The sequence below is a fragment of the Castor canadensis genome, chromosome 2, assembly GCF_047511655.1.
Source record: "Castor canadensis chromosome 2, mCasCan1.hap1v2, whole genome shotgun sequence".
Lineage (NCBI taxonomy): Eukaryota > Metazoa > Chordata > Mammalia > Rodentia > Castoridae > Castor > Castor canadensis.
In genome coordinates this window covers 65352446-65372774 of record NC_133387.1, presented here as the reverse complement: position 1 = coordinate 65372774, position 20329 = coordinate 65352446, and the positions used below count along the sequence as shown (strand labels likewise).

At 35.9% G+C, this 20329-nt stretch overlaps 1 protein-coding gene across 2 annotated transcripts in view; it reads left to right on the top strand.

The window, feature by feature from the left end:
• Reln (reelin) overlaps positions 1 to 20329 on the top strand; it is a 450273-nt gene that overhangs the window by 241498 nt on the left and 188446 nt on the right. For both annotated transcript variants that reach the window (XR_012445193.1, XM_074064926.1), the window contains exons 9-10: positions 13382 to 13478; positions 15993 to 16233. Coding sequence is in view for 1 of the 2 variants with exons in the window: in XM_074064926.1 (XP_073921027.1) it covers positions 13382 to 13478; positions 15993 to 16233 (338 nt within the window). In the remaining variant the exon portion in view is untranslated. The remainder of the gene's footprint in view (positions 1 to 13381; positions 13479 to 15992; positions 16234 to 20329) is intronic.

Here is a 20329-nt window from a genome sequence, read left to right as displayed (position 1 = left end):
CTTTGCAAGCATGGAGCCCTGAATTCAAACCCCAATCCCATCCCCCCCCCCAGAATCCCAAAACTCAAAATTAGGTACAAATGTGGGTATTTATTTAGAATGAGAAAAAAAATTATAACAAATTACAAATTTTTAAAAGCTATCAATACCACAAATATCACAAAATAAAGAAACAAAGTATCTTTGTTAACTTCCTAAATGCCCTATAATATTTTTCTCCTTACCTTCTTTTGGGTGAATACTCTTAAGCCATTTTTTCATATGATAACAATTTCATAATATTTTCTATGGAGAGAATAGAAAAATACTTCTGCCTCTAGCTTGGGGAATAAATAATTTACTATCCCAAATCCTTATTGATAATGTTACTTAGATTTGGGGCACCATTATCAAATTGAAAAATCTTACTAAGATTTCAGTTACCTTAACTGTTCTTCTGCAGTGACTAATCTCAGCTGGTCTTTGAATTGACGTCACTCATTAAATGATGTGTCTTCACTGTCTTTGAGTCATGGTGCTGGGTGCATCAGCACAGTGGGTGGTAGAAGTTCCTGGTAGTTCTTTCAATACTGAAAATAACTAAAATAGGTATGAACTGAAGAACCATATCACACCAATCCCAAGTAAGTATATCTTCAACTCAGCCTTTCCTTACCTGTATCCCCAAACCTGCCATGGCTACTCTAACACCACCTGACATGAGGGGGAACAAGATGAGGGCATAGTCACAATGGGGACAGTATCTTAACACAGTCATGCAAACACCTTGCTAAAGTTCTTTCCAGAGCGTTTGAAGGCACTCATACAAATGAGGGTCCTGAAGCTGAAGCTTCATTAGCTTCATGGTAAAGCTGTTCTGTCTACACCAAACACTTTAGAATTGAGCATTGCATTTATAAATGTTGCATTGAAACATGTATGTTTATATTCTAATAATAAACTTAGGTTTGCCGTTTGCTTACTTGCTTCATTCACACCCTCCTGCAAATTGCTTTAATTTTTCCTTTTTAAATTCCTATTATATCCTAACACCTCCCCTTTATTTAATATTCTATTGCTTTTGCCTACCTCAGTAGTCATATACAGGGACCATGGAAGTTTCTATATATGATTGCATTTAGTGTTCTGACTTCCCTAATAATCCTTAATATAAAATAATACTTCTTATTCAATGCAGGTATTTGAAGCTGTTGATTTTTTTACAATCAGAATATTCTACAGCATTAGACTTCATTACTCATGTATATTGACAAACAACTTTTGTTGCTGGTATAAATGGGGATGGAGGAAGCTCTAGATTGGGAGTCTCTGCCAAATGAACTTTCCATATAACCTTGGGTAAAGCCTCTCTAGACCACTGCCAACTCATTTGTAAAGTAAGTGCTCATCTTCACAGTCTCTTAAATGTCTTCCCACTGGGGTCCTAAGTCTTAGAACTAAGTAAAGAATAAATCATGAGTGAACCAGAAACATACTTTGTCAGCAAACATGGTTATTATGTTATCTTTTAGTTTAATGTAGCCCCCACAAGAAATATGAAAGTAGTTGCCACATCGTTACTTAACCAATTATAATTCATTTTTACTTGTAGTTTATTTCATCACCAGAGAATGATATTAAATAGAACAGAAATGCAGCATTGGCAGAACCTTGTGATGTTGTGACCCAGACAGTCTTCAGTGCCAGCTTGAGAGATGTGAATGCCTGCCCTCTGGTTCTTCAGAAAAGAGCATCAGTCTCTATGCTATAGGACAAAGACTATACAACACAGTATTTCCTTGCCCTGCAGGAAACAGGGACCTCAAAAGAGCCAATAATTATAATAATGCCACCATGCTATTAGTGTATTTCCAAATACACTCTTTGTAGAATTAGATGACTAAGTCTAGGAAAGATTTATTTAATTTAACAAGTTTCACTGAGCTCCTCTTTGGTCTGAGCAGTTCTCAAGGTGCATAGGAGACATTGTTTTGGGACATTTGTTTTGGAAAACAAAATCTTCAGTTTGGTGGAACTGACATTCTAGTGGGAGGAGGCAGCAATCAATATATGAATATTCAGGGAGTAATAATGCAATGAAGAAGATAAGTTAGGGGTCAGTGAGGGAGGGGATAGCACTTTATTAAAGGTGGTAGGTAGGATTCTGAAAGTGTAACATTCTTGAGTGTAATATTGGGACAGATCTTTGTGAGAGAGTGAACCCAGCAGAAAAATAGCTAGCATTATAGTGTACAGGCTAACCTTTGGTTGCCACAGAGCCATGTGTAAATGTCAGCAGTAAATGATGTTTTACCTCATAAGTGGGAAGGGCTGTTCTGGGGGTCTGTTTTTCCTAGTTTTTTTTCCTGAATAACAGCTGAAGTCAAGAGAAGTGAGAGTGAACAAGAAAGTAGTCTTTTAAGTTCACACAATGAACTAACATTACATACTTTTCATAGTTGGTAAACTCATTGATTAAGTGATTGATCATTTTGACGTGGCTTCTTAAAACCAAAATAGAAAGTTACTTGTCTATTTTTTTCTAAATTATAGTAGGGCAGTACTATTAAAATTGAACAAGAGGTAAAATAAAAATTGATAACTAATTTCAGTTGTTATTTTTTTTTCTTTTTTTTTCTTTTATTATTCATATGTGCATACAAGGCTTGGTTCATTTCTCCCCTCTGCCCCCACCCCCTCCCTTACCACCCACTACACTCCCTCCCTCTCCCCCCCCAATACCCAGCAGAAACTATTTTGCCTTTATTTCTAATTTTGTTGTAGAGAGAGTATAAGCAATAATAGGAAGGAACAAGGGGTTTTGCTGGTTGAGATAAGGATAGCTATACAGGGCATTGACTTACATTGATTTCCTGTGCGTGGGTGTTACCTTCTAGGTTAATTCTTTTTGATCTAACCTTTTCTCTAGTACCTGTTCCCCTTTACCTATTGACCTCAGTTGCTTTTAAGGTATCTGCTTTAGTTTCTCTGCGTTGAGGGCAACAAATGCTAGCTAATTTTTTAGGTGTCTTACCTATCCTCACACCTCCCTTGTGTGCTCTCGCTTTTATCATGTGCTCATAGTCCAATCCCCTTGTTGTGTTTGCCCTTGATCTAATGTCCACATATGAGGGAGAACATACGATTTTTGGTCTTTTGGGCAAGGCTAACCTCACTCAGAATGATGTTCTCCAATTCCATCCATTTACCAGCAAATGATAACATTTCGTTCTTCTTCATGGCTGCATAGAATTCCATTGTGTATAGATACCACATTTTCTTAATCCATTTGTCAGTGCTGGGGCATCTTGGCTGTTTTCATAACTTGGCTATTGTGAAAAGTGCTTCAATAAACATGGATGTGCAGGTGCCTCTGGAGTAACAGTCTTTTGGGTATATCCCCAAGAGTGGTATTACTGGATCAAATGGTAGATCCATGTCTAGCTTTTTAAGTAGCCTCCAAATTTTTTTCCAGAGTGGTTGTACTAGTTTACATTCCCACCAGCAGTGTAAGAGGGTTCCTTTTTCCCCGCATCCTCGCCAACACCTGTTGTTGGTGGTGTTGCTGATGATGGCTATTCTAACAGGGGTGAGGTGGAATCTTAGTGTGGTTTTAATTTGCATTTCCTTTATTGCTAGAGATGGTGAGCATTTTTTCATGTGTTTTCTGGCCATTTGAATTTCTTCTTTTGAGAAAGTTCTATTTAGTTCACATGCCCATTTCTTTATTGGTTCACTAGTTTTGGGAGAATTTAGTTTTTTAAGTTCCCTATATATTGTGGTTATCAGTCCTTTGTCTGATGTATAGTTGGCAAATATTTTCTCCCACTCTGTGGGTGTTCTCTTCAGTTTAGAGACCATTTCTTTTGATAAACAGAAGCTTTTTAGTTTTATGAGGTCCCATTTATCTATGCTATCTCTTAGTTGCTGTGCTGCTGGGGTTTCATTGAGAAAGTTCTTACCTATACCTACTAACTCCAGAGTATTTCCTACTCTTTCCTGTATCAACTTTAGAGTTTGTGGTCTGATATTAAGATCCTTGATCCATTTTGAGTTAATGTTGGTATAGGGTGGTATACATGGATCTAGTTTCAGTTTTTTGCAGACTGCTAACCAGTTTTCCCAGCAGTTTTTGTTGAAGAGGCTGCTATTTCTCCATCGTATATTTTTAGCTCCTTTGTCAAAGACAAGTTGGTTATAGTTGTGTGGCTTCATATCTGGGTCCGCTATTCTGTTCCACTGGTCTTCATGTCTGTTTTTGTGCCAGTACCATGCTGTTTTTATTGTTATTGCTTTGTAATATAGTTTGAAGTCAGGTATTGTGATACCTCCTGCATTGTTCTTTTGACTGAGTATTGCCTTGGCTATTCGTGGCCTCTTGTGTTTCCATATAAATTTCACAGTAGATTTTTCAATCTCTTTAATGAATGTCATTGGAATTTTGATGGGAATTGCATTAAACATGTAGATTACTTTGGGGAGTATAGACATTTTTACTATGTTGATTCTACCAATCCATGAGCATGGGAGATCTCTCCACTTTCTATAGTCTTCCTCAATCTCTTTCTTCAGAAGTGTATAGTTTTCCTTGTAGAGGTCTTTCACATCTTTTGTTAGGTTTACACCTAGGTATTTGATTTTGTTTGAGGCTATTGTAAATGGAATTGTTTTCATACATTCTTTTTCCGTTTGCTCATTGTTAGTGTATAGAAATGCTAATGATTTTTCTATGTTGATTTTATATCCTGCTACCTTGCTATAGCTATTGATGATGTCTAGAAGCTTCTGAGTAGAGTTTTTTGGGTCTTTAAGGTATAGGATCATGTCGTCTGCAAATAGGGATATTTTGACAGTTTCTTTACCTATTTGTATTCCTTTTATTCCTTCTTCTTGCCTAATTGCTCTGGCTAGGAATTCCAGTACTATGTTGAATAGGAGTGGAGATAGTGGGCATCCTTGTCTGGTTCCTGATTTTAGAGGGAATGGTTTCAGTTTTTCTCCATTAAGTATAATGCTGGCTGTAGGTTTGTCATATATAGCTTTTATAATGTTGAGGATCAGTTGTTATTTTAAACTGAGTAAAGTACTTCACAAATCAGACCAAGTTTACAATAAAATATTTTTATAATTATAGTTATGTGGTCTGGGTGTAGCTCAGTGGTAGAATATTTGCTTTGTGCAAGGCCCTGAGTTCAATTCCCAGCACTGTAAAAAAGAAAAATTATAGTGATGAAAATCTCTAACAGTAAAAGAAATAATCATATTGAAATAATCTTTGCCAATCTTTTTATTCTTTCATTTTAAAGAAGCAAGTATTCGTACTGTTTTGTACTTGTAAATGTTGTTTGTTTATGGTAAAATGTTTATTTCATAAGTAGATTTGCAAGCCACTAGCAGAATTTGTTAATTAGGATACAAACATGGATTAATGTGGTATCTTAAATGTAATCCTGATTTTAATATACTATCACATTAGCACTTTTCACATAATTAAAATTCTGAGCTGGGAATGTTGATATGCTCTTTTTTTATTATTACAATGCACAATTTTTAAAATCTCTTTAAAATTGCTATTCATAGATTTTTATACCCAATAATTAATAAAATAATCTTTGGAAAGTTAGCATTTTTCTTTTATTTTTATTTTGGAAGGTTAACCTTTGTATATTTGTTCTGAGAGCTTGGTTAGGAGATACCACTTTGACCTGGATTAGAAGTAGCCTAAGGAGGTGATGATGGTATGATGAATGTGTAGGAGGAGAGCCCACAGGATGTAGTGACTGGCAATGATGCAGGGAAAGGAGAGGAATAATCAGTGAATCTGTGGATAAAGTAATGCCCAAGTAAACATGGTATTTCTCTTGATACAGCCTTACTGTGATTTTCACCTATAGTGAAATAGGAGAAAGAGCTGAGTGTTCAAAAGTGGTCCAGTACTGTAGATTTTCCTCTCTTTATCAAGAACAAGGTCATGTTGGCCTTAAATCATGAGCCTGAGTAGAAGCAGAAGCATAAAAAACCTATCTCAGTATGTTCTGACTGTGAAAATGTAGTACTGTCTAAAAGAAAAGCAAATGAAAGAAAGGAGAGTCAGTGCTTTGTGCACCCAAAAGAAAATAGTGAAGTGGCCGAAAGCAGTGCTTCTGATCTGCCCAATTTTGAATCCCATTTGTTGGAAGGTATGGCCCTGAGTAAAAATGGAAGCCAAGCAAGACAGTAGCTAAGCAAGATTCTCCAGTGATTATCTTCCCCACCAGATAGACAAGTTGAATAACTATTCATGCACCAGCCTATCTCCACAAGAGATAAGAAAATCAGATGAGAAGCCATAGGGCCTGCTTTCAATAAAATGAAAAATAATATCGAAGGCAGGAAGGAAAGAGTTCCCATCACCCCAAGCAGCCCAGGTATGATGAGAGATACCACCTACTTGGAGAAGGGAGAAAGAATCAAGTTGAGGCCTTAGAGCTGAATCCTAGTTTTCAGACATCACTAGACCAATGTTCATTGGTAGTACACTAGACCTGTCCTGGCACCAGGCAGAGACCCGGGACTCAGTGATGTTAAGTTGCTATCATTTCAAAATATCTTGCTATAATCAAAAGTTGTTTTTGTAAGCCTCATGATTACCACAAAGCAAAAATCTATAATAAATAAACAAAAATAATAAACAAGGAATCAAAACACATGACTAAGGTAATTCACTTAATCACAAAGAAAGATTATCTGAAAGGGAGAAAGAAACTGTAGGGGAAAATGTGCTATAATTCTTTGATAAGCAGTAGTTAAATTTAATATTTAGCCCATAACAAATATGGTTAGGCATTTCCTCCTTCTTCTAGGATAGCTGAACTTTTTAAATTGAATTTTAAAATATTGAATCATAACTAAAATTTATTAAGTAGTATAGGCCAAGAACCAGTTTTTCTTGACTCTGTTCATATGTTAACTCCTTAATCTTCATAACAGTTCTATGAAGTGGTTGCCATTATTTTTCACATTTTATGTAAAATGTGAAAACTGGAGCACAGAATGAGCATGTGACTTGCCCAAGGTAACACAGCTAATAAGTGTTAAAGCCCAGATTATAAATCTGGCAAGCTATCCCCACTGTCCAGACTCCTAACCTCTATACATGCTGCCTTTTTTGAGGGTATGTCAGAGGGAAATCAACTCTGAAACATGAAGTAAAAAATCATAGATTGGTTCAATCCCCAGAACCAAAAAGAAATCATATAGAATGAACAGTAGTGCTAATGAGCATTGAATTCATTATTGTGTAGAATTCCCTCATATCAGAAAAAAAATAAGATATGCTTAAGGCTATGAGATGTAAGATTCACATATCATTAACGATTTTCTCATTAATCCATCATATTACAATTTAGAGAAACATTTATCTCTAAGGTGCAGCTTTATTAGATTTCTTCTTAAACATAAAAGTATCTAAAGTTTGTTTGTATCTGAGGTGGTCTCATTTTAAATAAAAACACACAACAGACTATTTGGAGGAGTACGAAACTAATACTTGGCTGAATGTGGTGACATACATCTATATTCCTAGCACTGGGGAGGTAGAAGCAGGAGGCTCATGAGTTCAGGGTCTGCCTTGACTGAAAAGCAAGTGGGGGCCAACTGGACTACATAGCCTTATTTCTAAGAAATAAGAAATAAGGACTACAACCTTATTTCTAAAAATGAAAACTAATACAATTTTGACTCACTAACCTGGCAGTTATCTATTAAAAATATTATTTAAAGTCGGGAAAGTGGGTACAATCACCAAAAGAGGCCAATGTAGAGAAAAGAAGGGAAAGGGATTGAAACACTTTGCATTTAGTAGAGAGAAGAAAGATGGATACCATAAGCTTAGGGTAGAGGAATGTAGATGGGGTAAAGAGAGACAGTAATCAATGGGTACAAAGTTTCAGTTAGGAGGACTAAGCCCACTGTAATAGGAGAAAGGCAGAAAACACTGGGATGGATGAACAGAGAGTATGGTGCATGTAGATGTGTGGGTGAAAAAATGAAAACATTATTCATGTGCTCTAGTTTTCTTAACTGTGCACCCTGCATTGTTAACCTAATAAGAATGAACTTAGACATATTATTTTACATTAAAATACTAAGGATGGTAAAGATAAACCCAGTATTCTTGTACTCCACTTGGTAATACTAAACAAGTTATAAAAATAGCTCAGATTCATAATCACAAATGCAATAGCACAAATTCAGGACATCATCAATGAAGAATGAAGTTTTGTTTACTGTAAGACAGTTCCAGGGTATTGTGTATCTCCTAAACCTGAAGATGAACTGTAAGATGTTAAGCCAAAAATGTAGATAACAATATTAACAATTACATATTGCAGGGTCGACTAAACAATCAATAATAGTGCAAATAATAAGATGCTGTAAATGTGTTTTGCATCATTTATCAGTTTATATATCAATTTAAAACCAAGAATTGACAACCAAGACCAACTAGAAAGAACACGGATAAGGTCCCTCTTAAATGTTGGGCACAGTAATAACCTATAAACAGTACTGCATGGGAACCAAGTTTCTTAGCCTGTGTGGGGTCCTCAGTGAATTCTAGAAGTTCACTAATTTTATTTATGAATACCAAACTTTTAGAACTCTTAATCACCTTCCACCTTTGTTGTAGGTAAAAATGGAAGTATATGGACTTTCCTCATTTGCCTGTAAGAACCAAAGAAAATGCTTGATCAGTTTTAATTCCATCAGTGCCTCTCAGACTATATTTTGTTAGCCATGGTTCTCAATTACCTTCCCTCCATCAACACTTCTTTAAATCCTTACAAGATTGCTACTTTAGCGTGAACAACCACGCTGGAAGTGATATGAAGGAGGAGAATGGATCTACAAATGAAAGGATATTTTGTATTTGACATTTGAGATTGTCTTTCCTTTCTGGTTTTGCATTTTACACTTAGCAATGAAATATCTTTTATTTAAGAGGGGAAATAAAGAGATACCTGTTTGATGTGGTGCCTGCTTGTAACTGTCTTCTCACTCCATGAGAGGTGCCCTGTGAATGTGCGACCTGTGCACACAGTGTCTGGGTAAAGGAAGCTGGGAGTCACATTGGGAACCTGGGTTCACAACAAAAGAGTGAACAGTGACTAACTCCTCCTTTCCCTCAGACAGAACCAAGCAACCACATTCAGTCTGGAGCAAGGACAAATTTTATTATGCTGACTAAAATCTGTGTGATAATGGGATTTCAATCTAGAAGGGCTTACTGAAGAAAAATATCTCCTAGTTATACAGCTGCTCTCTGAATTGGAATGTGGAATCATTTATCCACTGGACTGGCATGATTTGGAAGGGTTGCTTGAGAGTGACCTCTGAGTAAGACAGACATGCAAAGCTGGCAGCCTCTCACCTCAATTTCTTTGGCTTGGGCACTTGTGCCCCCATATCCTAATCACAGTTTTCTAGATGTCCATCTTTCTATTAGAGTCTCTTTGCCTGTGTGGCCATCTTTTTATGTAGGAACTCTTTAAGATGACCCTTAAAGAATCAGTTCTGCTCCTCAGAATACACATTTGATCTCTAGGAACTTCATACCTTGCTCCCACTGGGGTGGAAGTGCAGCTTTGTCCTGAAGGAATTGAAGAATAATTGAAAGATTATAAACAAGGATGTAATGTAATAAGTCATTCACTTATACAAAGAGCACTGCAAAGGGTGAGGACAGGTGAGCCTGGAGGCAAGGAAGCAAACTAAATCACAGTTGCAGAGACCACACAACAGCTGATGAGGGTCCCTTGGCAATGGTGAGGAGGAGATGGATAAAAAAAATACTCATGTTTTAAGTTTATGGAAGCACTGTTTACAATAGCCAAGCTATGGAATCCAGCCTAGGTGTCCAACAACCAAAGAAAAATATGGTATACAATGAAGCTGAGTAAAGAAAATATGGTATACAATGAAGCTCCCTATAGCTATCTTAAACAAACAAGAAATGCCTTTTTTAAAAAATGGAGAACAAGAAGGTAAAACAGGTCCTGTCTGGGTACTGGTACCAGTGGGAGGGAAAATGATACAAGGAAAGGGTATAGGAGGGGTGAATGAAGTGGAAATATAATGTACTCATGTATGTAAATGGAAAAATGAGGCATGTTGAAACTGTTCTAGGAATGGGGGTGGGTAAAGAAGAATGATGGAGGGGGTGAATTCAACTATGATATATTATAAGAACTTTTGTAAATGTCACAATATACCCCCAGTATAAAATATGATAATAAAAATTTAAAAAAGAAAACATGGTGCATCTATACAAAGGAGTATTATTTAACAATAAAGAGGAATGAAATTATGTCATTTGCAGGAAAATGGATGGAACTGGAGATCCATCACAATAAGGCAATCTCAGAAAGACAAATACTGCATGTTTTTGCTCATATGCAGAATCTAGACCTAACTAATAATAATGATGATGATATGACATGATTGTAAAAAGGTGCTGTCAGGGAGAACAGGAGAAGGAGAGAAAGTAAAAGGAGAGCATGACATGGGGTGAATAGATAATGTGTTATATATAGATCTATGAAAACAACGTATTGGAGCCCACTAAAAACTATTTAAAAGGAAGGTAAGGGGGAAGGAGTTAAGAAAGAGTAACATAGATAGAGTTGGATCAAAGTATATTATATGAATTGTAAATATCACAATGAAACCCCTTTGTACAATTAATTTATGGTAATAATTTTTTAAATTGTATGTTTTAGAAGTGATGGCATATGCTTGCAATCCCATCCACTAAGGAGGTAGAAAGGAGGAATGAGGTTCAAAGGCAGCCTAAGCAAAAGTTACCAAGACCCCATCTCGAAAACAAGCTGGGCATGGTAACTCCTGCCTGTAAAAAAAAAATGTTTCGCTGGTAAATGGATGGAATTGGAGAACATCATTCTGCGTGAGGTTAGCCTGGCCCAAAAGACCAAAAATCGTATGTTCTCCCTCATATGTGGACATTAGATCAAGGGCAAACACAACAAGGGGACTGAACTTTGAGCACATGATAAAAGCTTTAGCACACAAGGGAGGGGTGAGGATAGGTAAGACACCTAAAATATTAGCTAGCATTTGTTGCCCTTAACGCAGAGAAACTAAAGCAGATACCTTAAAAGCAACTGAGGAATAGGAAAAGGGGACCAGGAACTAGAGAAAAGGTGAGATCAAAAAGAATTAACCTAGAAGGTAACACACACGCACAGGAAATTAATGTGAGTCAACTCCCTGTATAGCTATCCTTATCTCAACCAGCAAAAACCTTTGTTCCTTCCTATTATGACTTATACTCTCTCTACAACAAAATTAGAAATAAGGGCAAAATAGTTTCTGCTGGGTATTGAGTGGGTAGGGGGGAGAGGGAGGGGGCAGAGTGGGTGGTAAGGGAGGGGGTGGGGGCAAGGGGGAGAAATGACCCAAGCGTTGTATGCACATATGAATAAAAAAAAAAAGTTTTAGATTTGAGAGAACTACTGACCAAGTGGCTGAGGAAAGTAAGTCACCTACCAAATGTCTTTTTGTATAGGGACATAATAAATGTAACCTTGAAACACTGAGATGGTAGCATAGCAATGATAGGAGTCATATTTGTCATCCCATACTTTTGATTTTTATCAGTTTTCCTTCTCACTACTTGGTTTGCAAACAATTTACAAGAAATTTCATTCTGTAAGATTATCATTAGTTTTGTCCTTTTCAAGGATTTACTTTGTATCTTTTCTTTTGAGTGTGTGGAATATATAGACAGCATCTGGCTCTGTAGGCTAATGTGAACCTTCCTTTGAAGTAACAGCTTCTCCACCCAGACCTAGTTCTTGTTTGTGTTAAAAGTTTGTCCCACAAACCTTGCCAGTTTCCATTTCAGGCTACACAGTCTGACACTGATTTTAAGCAGCTGCTTATGAATGTAGCATGTAGCAGTGATTGCAGTGACACACGGTGGGTTTCCATGTGAGATCGGGTTGCTCTGCGGCTTTCTTTGAATACCTCTTTCTTTCCTGCTTTTTCACCTACATTTCAGCTGTGAGAATAAATCTAGGGAAACTGCTGTTTGGCCTTTTAACACATTGCCAGCTTTGGCAATTGCAAACTAACTGGTTTTGTACTAAACACCACTGAAGTAAAATAAATTAGTCTGATGAAAGCTTGGCACCCCTGAACACTACAAATGTAAAACCATCAACAGATGCTATTTGCTGAAACTGAGGCTCCTCTAGCAGATGGAAGAAAGTTAAACACAAATTGCACTATTTCTTTTTCTCTTGGTTCATTTGTCTTTATTGTAATATAGAAAAAATTCTGCTATATTAGTTACAATAAACTTTTTGTAAATGTTTCATAACTGCTTTGGGTTTTCAGAGATCTTTGATCTTACAGTCATACTCTTCTTTATTATATGAATTCATTAAACATATAGAAACAATCTGTTTTAAAACTTCCTCTGGAGCTAGGCATCAGTGGCTCGTGTCTGTAATCCTAGCTCATTGAGAGGCTGAGATCAGGAGGATCACAGTTGGATGCCAGCCCAGGCAAAATAATGTTTGCAAGACCCCATTTCAACCAATTGCTGGGCACAGTGGTGCCTGTGACCCCAGACTACCAGGAGGCTGAGATTGGGACGATCACTGTTCCAGACCAGCCCAGGCAAAAATGTTTGCATGACCCCCATCTCACTGCAGAAAAGCTGAGCATGGTGGTATGTGTTGTCCCAGCAGTGGTGGAAAGTCTAAGCTAGGAGGAACGTGAGCCAGGTCAGCCTGGGCAAAAAGTGAGACCCTATCTCCAAAATAACCAGAGCAAAAAATGACTGGAGGCATGGCTCAAGCTATAGAGTACTTGCCTAGTAAGCTCAAAGCCCTGACAAAAAAAAAAAAAGGAATTTCTAATATTTCTCATTTTGTCCTTGAATTTTATTTATAGTATTTTGGTTCCTCACATACCATTTTATTATTTAGGTAATATACACAGAGAAAGAGAATGGTGGCTTTGTTCTCCAGTTTAATGACATATACCATTTAATACAATCGCTGTTAATTGATATATTGACTTTCCAGAGCAATACTGGTGTTGAGTCATTTTCTATAGTATATAGATATTTCTTGACTTAGCACTAATTGTTTTTAAATCTAATTAATAGCTTATCTATCTGTAAAGAAAACTGCAATATATCTATTTTTAATCTTTCTGGGTCCCTAAGATTATTTATCAAATAATATTTATGAGAATAGATCACAGGAAATTTCAACATAAAAGAGTGGGGATAAATATCTAAATTTTTTTTAAAACTGTTGTAAATATTTATCAAGAAGGATAATGTGTAATTACATTGTTTAACTTTGAAATTTATTGTTATTGCTATTTACAGGGTCAGGTTCATGTCGCTTTAGTTATTCTGACCCCAGCATCATCGTGTCATATGCCAAGAACAATACTGCTGACTGGATTCAGCTTGAGAAAATTAGGTTTGTTGTAATTTAAAGCATTCTCATAAATTCTGATGTGGATGTATTTCAACTTTTCTGTGTTCCTTTATTGTACCACTGACTTCATGTTTAAAAGTACCCCGGTTGTTCATTGTGTTGAGATATATGAGTACACATATTATGACCTGTGCTGCCTGAGGAATATGTTGTTAGAAGTGTTATTTTCCTTTCAGAACTTCCTACCATCCTTATACCAAACTATTTTAGGTGAAAGTATATTTGGGATCATAACCTTTCTGATAGCATCCTCCACCATATAATATCCCCACCCCTTGCTTAGGTGACCTGACATCTGGCCTGGCTTCCAGACCTAGAAGTATATGAAGTGGCAATTTAAATCCCTTCCAGTCTGTGATGATACAGAGTTCGTAGCTACTGAGCCTTTCCCCTCTCATCTCTAGTTCTGTCATTTTCCTTCTAACTTCCTTAAGGTTTTTTTAAAGTCCATTATCATAATTGTGGTGCAACTTGTAATCACATATTATATTTTCTTTATTTAAAAATATTCCTTAATAAGAAAATGAGGTAAGATGCTTGAGGAAGAAGGAACATATTCATTTTGAAAAGATTTGGTTAAATTAGCAAGACTCAAATTATACTTACCAGTTCTTTAGAGTTTAAATCATAAAATAAAATCCAAAATGAATGCTTAATTTCAGGTAAAGATATTTAAAGGAAAAAAATACCTCAAACTTTTATAAAGTGAGTATTATGATTGGGTTAGTTTTTAAATTAGCAGAACTTAAGTAAAATGCTTCCCATCAGTTTTCTAACAGTTTCCTAAGCTGTTTTCTGTAGTCGATTTTCATATTAAAAATACTCAGATTTATTTAGGAGATAAGAATAAATATTAGGTTCATAGGTCTTTAGTACTAAACCAATTTGTACAAAGCTTTTAGTAGTATTATAAAAATAAAAATAAATAAAAGCTTCCCATGTCTAAGCTATAGTTTAAACAAAACTGAGAAAGGTGTTTATAAATCATGGATTTTAATAATATCTGTCTCTGTCTGTGGCAGGATAAAATATAATATATAGGTACTCAGTGCAAGCTGAGCTCTGACAGCTATTCCAGTTTATAACAGAGCATTTTGCTATTCTTTCTAATTTATAGAAGTTATGAAAATGCCTTCATATTAGATACTTATTTAATATAAATGGCTTTAAGTGAGGTAGCATAAATATTAAAAAAATTTACCTGTATCTCCAGTGTTCATTCTAGTATGTTACATTTCATAGCTTAAGTAAATTGAAGTACATATGTCTTGTAGGAAAACAGCTCTATGCTTTCAAATAATAAATAATGCAACTATATATTTAATTACGACATATGAAGATCATGTTCAACTGGCTCCATTTTTTTCACTAAATGATACTTTCAATTTTAGGCCATGTCCAAAATCATCATACTTATTAATGCAAATATCCCTTACTTTTGGGGATCACAGTGAAAGATTTCCAATCACTACCTAAAACCAAACTATATTCTCTTCATCTGTTCAAATTCTTTTTGAAACTAAAAAGATAGTTATCATGAAATATTTTTTAAAAGAGAAGGGAATTGATTACCCTCAAAGGTAAGGAACACCATCTATAATCTACACTGACAAGTCTACACATATATATCGGCTTCATTGGTGAGCAAAAAATTATGGCTTTTCTCGAGTACTTCTAAAATTGATTTATAGCAAGCCCAGGGTACCGCAGGTTTGCATTTTAGTACCATTTTTAATCTTGGTAGGGTGATCATTTTTACTACAGGAGATTTCTACTTTGGTAGAATAAAATGTTTAATGAAAGTATTTTATTATATAGCAGAAAGACCCAGATTCTAACAGATGTAATATAAAAATCATGTTAAATTCTATCATAGTTTTAAAGATTGGCCTACATGAAGTTGTAAAGAATTATAAATGAGTAGTACATCTAATCCTATGGAAACTCTCACATTTTATACAGTCTACACATATGAAAATCTACCTGGTTACTAGAAATAAAATAATTTTTACATAAAGATTGATTATTAAGTATATTGCATACAGTGATCTCTAATTGATGCCTAATTTCAAAGTAAAAATCAACATTAAAATAATGATTTTCTCCTTTTTTTTCTCATTATCAAGTAAACTGTTTGAGATTGAATTTCTGCCACTTGTAAAAACTGTGTCATATATACTTGGATTTTTTTTTTACACAAGCATAGCAGTGTATGCCACTTGTCTTTAATTATTCCTTTACTGGATTACTTGAATATACTTAGTGCCTGCCTTGTGTCACGTGTAAACTTCTTGAAGACCTTTAATATTTAACCTGTCACCACTCAATATGGAAATGGTAGTAATCAGCAGACACTGAAAGATTCAAGGACTATGGGATTATATTTAATCTTTAATTAACATAATACTTTTGAGAATATAGAACCACAGTCTTGAGACAAAACTCATCTTTGAAAAGAAAAGGTGCCTTAACTCTTCATCTCACCATGTGTTTCAGAGCCCCTTCCAACATCAGTACAATCATCCATATCCTCTACCTTCCTGAGGACGCCAAAGGGGAAAATGTTCAGTTTCAGTGGAAGCAGGAAAATCTCCGGGTAGGTGAAGTGTACGAAGCCTGCTGGGCCTTGGATAACATCCTGATCATCAATTCAGCCCACAGACAAGTCGTTTTAGAAGACAGTCTAGACCCAGTGGACACGGGCAACTGGCTCTTCTTCCCAGGAGCAACAGTCAAGGTTTGAGCTCTCTATATTCCTTCTTCCTTCTCAAACCTAAGGCTCAATAAAACAAATTGTTTAAAGATAACTTTTTATACCAAAACCACTTTTAGATGAATAATTGATATTATATCTCTCGTCTTACCCTTTAAAGATGGAACATCACTATTTAAAAACTTTATTTATTCATTCATTTATTTATCAGGTACTTTTTGAGGACCCACTATGCCATGTACCCAGAGCTAAACTCAGAGAATGTCCCAAAAATGCAGCTCTGCTTCTTCCCTTTATATGGATGTCTATTTAGTGGAGACATTTAGACATATCATTATACAAATGCAAAATAGTCTAACTGTTATGATGTTCTGGGAAAGTTTAGTGTGCTTAGAAAGTATAACAGGACCAAATCCAGACTTGGGGAATTAGGCAAGTTATCTTGGAGAATAGGAAATCCAAGCAGAGATTGAAGGGTAATTGGGAGGTAGCCAAGTCAGAAGAATAGTTTTTCTAGGATTGGAAATCTTATGCATAAAGGCTGTGTTATGAACTGAATTGTGTGTCCTCCCAAAAAACTATATGGTGAACTCTTAATTTCAATATCATGGTATTAAGAGTTTGAACTTTTGGGAGGTCATTAAATCATGAGGGTGGAGCCCTTGTAAAAGAGACCCTGGAGAGCACATTAGTCTTCTTTCATCATGTAAAGATACACCAAGAATCAGAAAGTGGGCCCTTACCGGACACCAAATCTTCTAGTGCCTTGGTCTTGGATTTCTCAGTCTCCAGAATTTTGAGAAACAAATGTTTCTTGTTTAAGCTAACCAGGCTATAGTATTCTGTTATAGCAGCTCAAACTAAGACAGTCTAGAAGATGAAACACAAAGCAAAAGTCTTGGACAAAGGTCACAATAGTTGTCCCACATATTTTAAGTTGAGACTATGGCAGGTATGCTGTGTTTAGCTAGTGATAAGACTTTAAAGATCTTGCAAGCTGCTGAGTTTAAACTCAATCCTGAAGGTGATAGTAACTTCAGTTCTTTAAATAAGAGCCAATCGGATTTTTTTTTTAAATATTCTTTTGAGAACAGAGGACCAAATGGAAAAATGAAAGAGTGTATGCAGAGAGTCTCCAAATAGGAGACTGATAACAGTAGTTCAGTGGAAGTCATGTTGTCCAGAATTAGAGAAAAGAGAATGGAGAAATGTGGATGCATTTCATAGATTTTTTTTTTTAGGAAGGGCATGAAGAAGGTTGGGGATTGAGTGAGAAGGTGAATGAATGATGGATGTCAAGGACAAGATGTGGGCAGCTAGTTGGACAGAAGTATCAAACAGGAAACAGAAGAATAGGTTCAAAAGAAACCGGTTAATTCACTTTGGACATAAAGATCTTGATAATCTTGGGGACAAGCAAGAAGTATTTGACAGGAGGTTGAAGGCATGGGTCAAAAGCTCAAAGGAAGAACCAAATTTGGCAATTTTCAGCCTATGAATGGGAATTGAAATCATAGGCTTGCCTGTCTAAGAGAGTGTGTGTAAGAGTGAAACAATATGAAAAATGTCATTAGGTCCTCAACTGGATCCCCTCAGGTTTCTAATATAGGAAATAAAGTGCAAATACAGCTTGGAAGATTTTGACTGGGACTTCTTTGCTGAATGGGGTGAGATTACAGAAAGAGTAGTAATAGAAAATAAAGATTTAAAATGCTCACCTCCGTTTAATAATTTGTTTCAGTGCTAGAAAAAGAAGTGCAAATTAGTGAACTTTCAACAAAGAAACTTTCCTGACACAAATAACTTCTCCCTTAACCAGTCAAACCATAGTCATTTTACTTGAACTTGATGAAATGGCACCAATTGTCTGGTCTTAAACATAGGCACCCTCTTCACTCAACTCAGGAAAACATCCCTATCAATCTTATGGGAGAATTTACTGTGACCAAGAGGCTAAAGTCTTGGATCCTTTAAAGAGAGCCCATATATTCCTTTCATGTGGGTGTAGAGAATTTTTGTCAGGATATATATCCTGTGTGATATCCCACTACCATTAGATTAAAAGAGGGATTTCTGCAGTCTTTATTCAACACCGGCAAGCAGGTACATAAACCCTTTTTCCCATGATGATTATTTATCATTTGGTTTCAGTACCCTTTACTGCATAAATGTACATTTTCTGCCTCATTTTACAAGCTATTATACTAATCTCATTAGTTATTTGGTTTCTTAATGCATGTACTTTAGTACTACACGTGATAAAAATGCATGAAGTCTGGTTTTGCTTCAGTGGTAATTTTAATTAAATTGAAACTTTAGGTGGAATATGCTTTTGCACTGGTCTTTCATCCTATTCATAAAACTTACCAGTCACACCGCTGAGAATTAGCAAGGGACCTAAGTCTACCAAGAAAAAAAAATCACTGAAGTAATGATTTTATTTCATTATCTTTGAGTTTCCTGTCATGTAGAAATTTTTCTCTGATTGTTTTAAACTTCAAATAAGTGCAATTAATAAAATCTAAGAATTTTTCCTTGCTCATTTGCATGAGTAAGAAAAATCACTTGGTTTTTTTTTTTTTTGTGGCTCAAACATCTCAGAATGAAAAATTGCTTTTGCCAAGTGATTAAGAGGTCTAGAAATAAAAATGGTTTATTTAAGCTGCAATATTTTTGTCAAATATTGATTTTACTTGGGGGCCTCTGAGATGAAAACTGAACATCTACCAATATTCCTGTGGATTACAAGGTGTGTTTTAAAATATTGTCTTGCTTTGAACTTTAAATTATGAGGGCTGTGTTTTTCAACCTGTCTTTTCTACGTTCATTGAGCATTTCCATGATATTTCTATCTTGACTAAATCAAAGAGTAAGTCTACCAGTAATTGCAAAAGTATGTTGTATTACAAAATGAAGTCATTTGAGGGAAAAATTTCCAAACACAGATTAAAAAAAAAAAAAGATTACTACCTACCTAAGTAATTACAGCTACTTTTTATTGAGCACCTATACTTCTGCCATGTCCTTTTCTAGACATAGATAGATGATAGATAGATAGATAGATAGATGATAGATATGCATACATATATACACACACACACACACACATAGAGAGAGAGAGAGAACACACACATAATCTCATGTAACTTGATCCTCATAAACTTGAGAAGAAGATGCTATTTAGTACCAATTTTCAGGTGTGGAAACTGGAGCACAGAGATGTTGAGTGACTGAGAAAAAGACACTACTCACCCATGACAGAACCGGGATTCCAATCCAGGAATCTGGCTTTTTGCTCTCAGTTGCCACATAGCTTTGTTCTTATAAGTAATAAGTGTAAACCGGTGTGATTCTTGATTGTTCTGTGTTTCTTCCTAATATCCACTGGTTAAATTATCCACTTATTTTTTTCCCCACCACTCTCTGGTGGTAGTTAAAAGGTAAATAGGTTAAAATATTCTCGTGTTTCTCATATTTCTTGATCTCCAGTTTTGTTCCATGTGTACTATATGTTCCTTCCTCCAGATGACTGTTTTCTTATTATTAGAATTTAGCAGTTCATCCCAAGCGCTGGCTACTTCTCTCTCTTCCATAGTGACTTTTTATTCAAATGTCTTGTTATTAGCCCATTTCAAGTATTGATTGCTGACCTAAGGTGAACCTGAAGGAGTATAAGAATTGAAATATTTCCCTTATGGAGACAGGAGTTATTTGCTGTGACCCACATAGGAGGTGCCACAGTGAAGGGGCTATAGAACTATAATGTAAGAGAAATCAATCATGCCAACCATCAAGGATCATCTGAAAGGATGCCACTGACAAAAAGTCCAGCATCATTCTTTAGTGCAAATTAAATTATTCTTCCTCAAATTCAAGACTTTTGATGGCTTCCTATGTAGGCCTGAAGGATACAAACCAAACTCTCTCACACACAGTCCCAACCCCTTTCTAATCTTGGTACAGTCTCATTTGTCATTCTCATTCCCTGCCCCTATGTGCTCCAGTGTCACAAATACAACACAGACTTTCACACTTCTGGCCTTTTGGAGCTGGTGTTCTACCTTTATTTTTTCTTTGCCTCATAATTCTTCATCCTTAGGGGCCCATTTCCAACGTCATT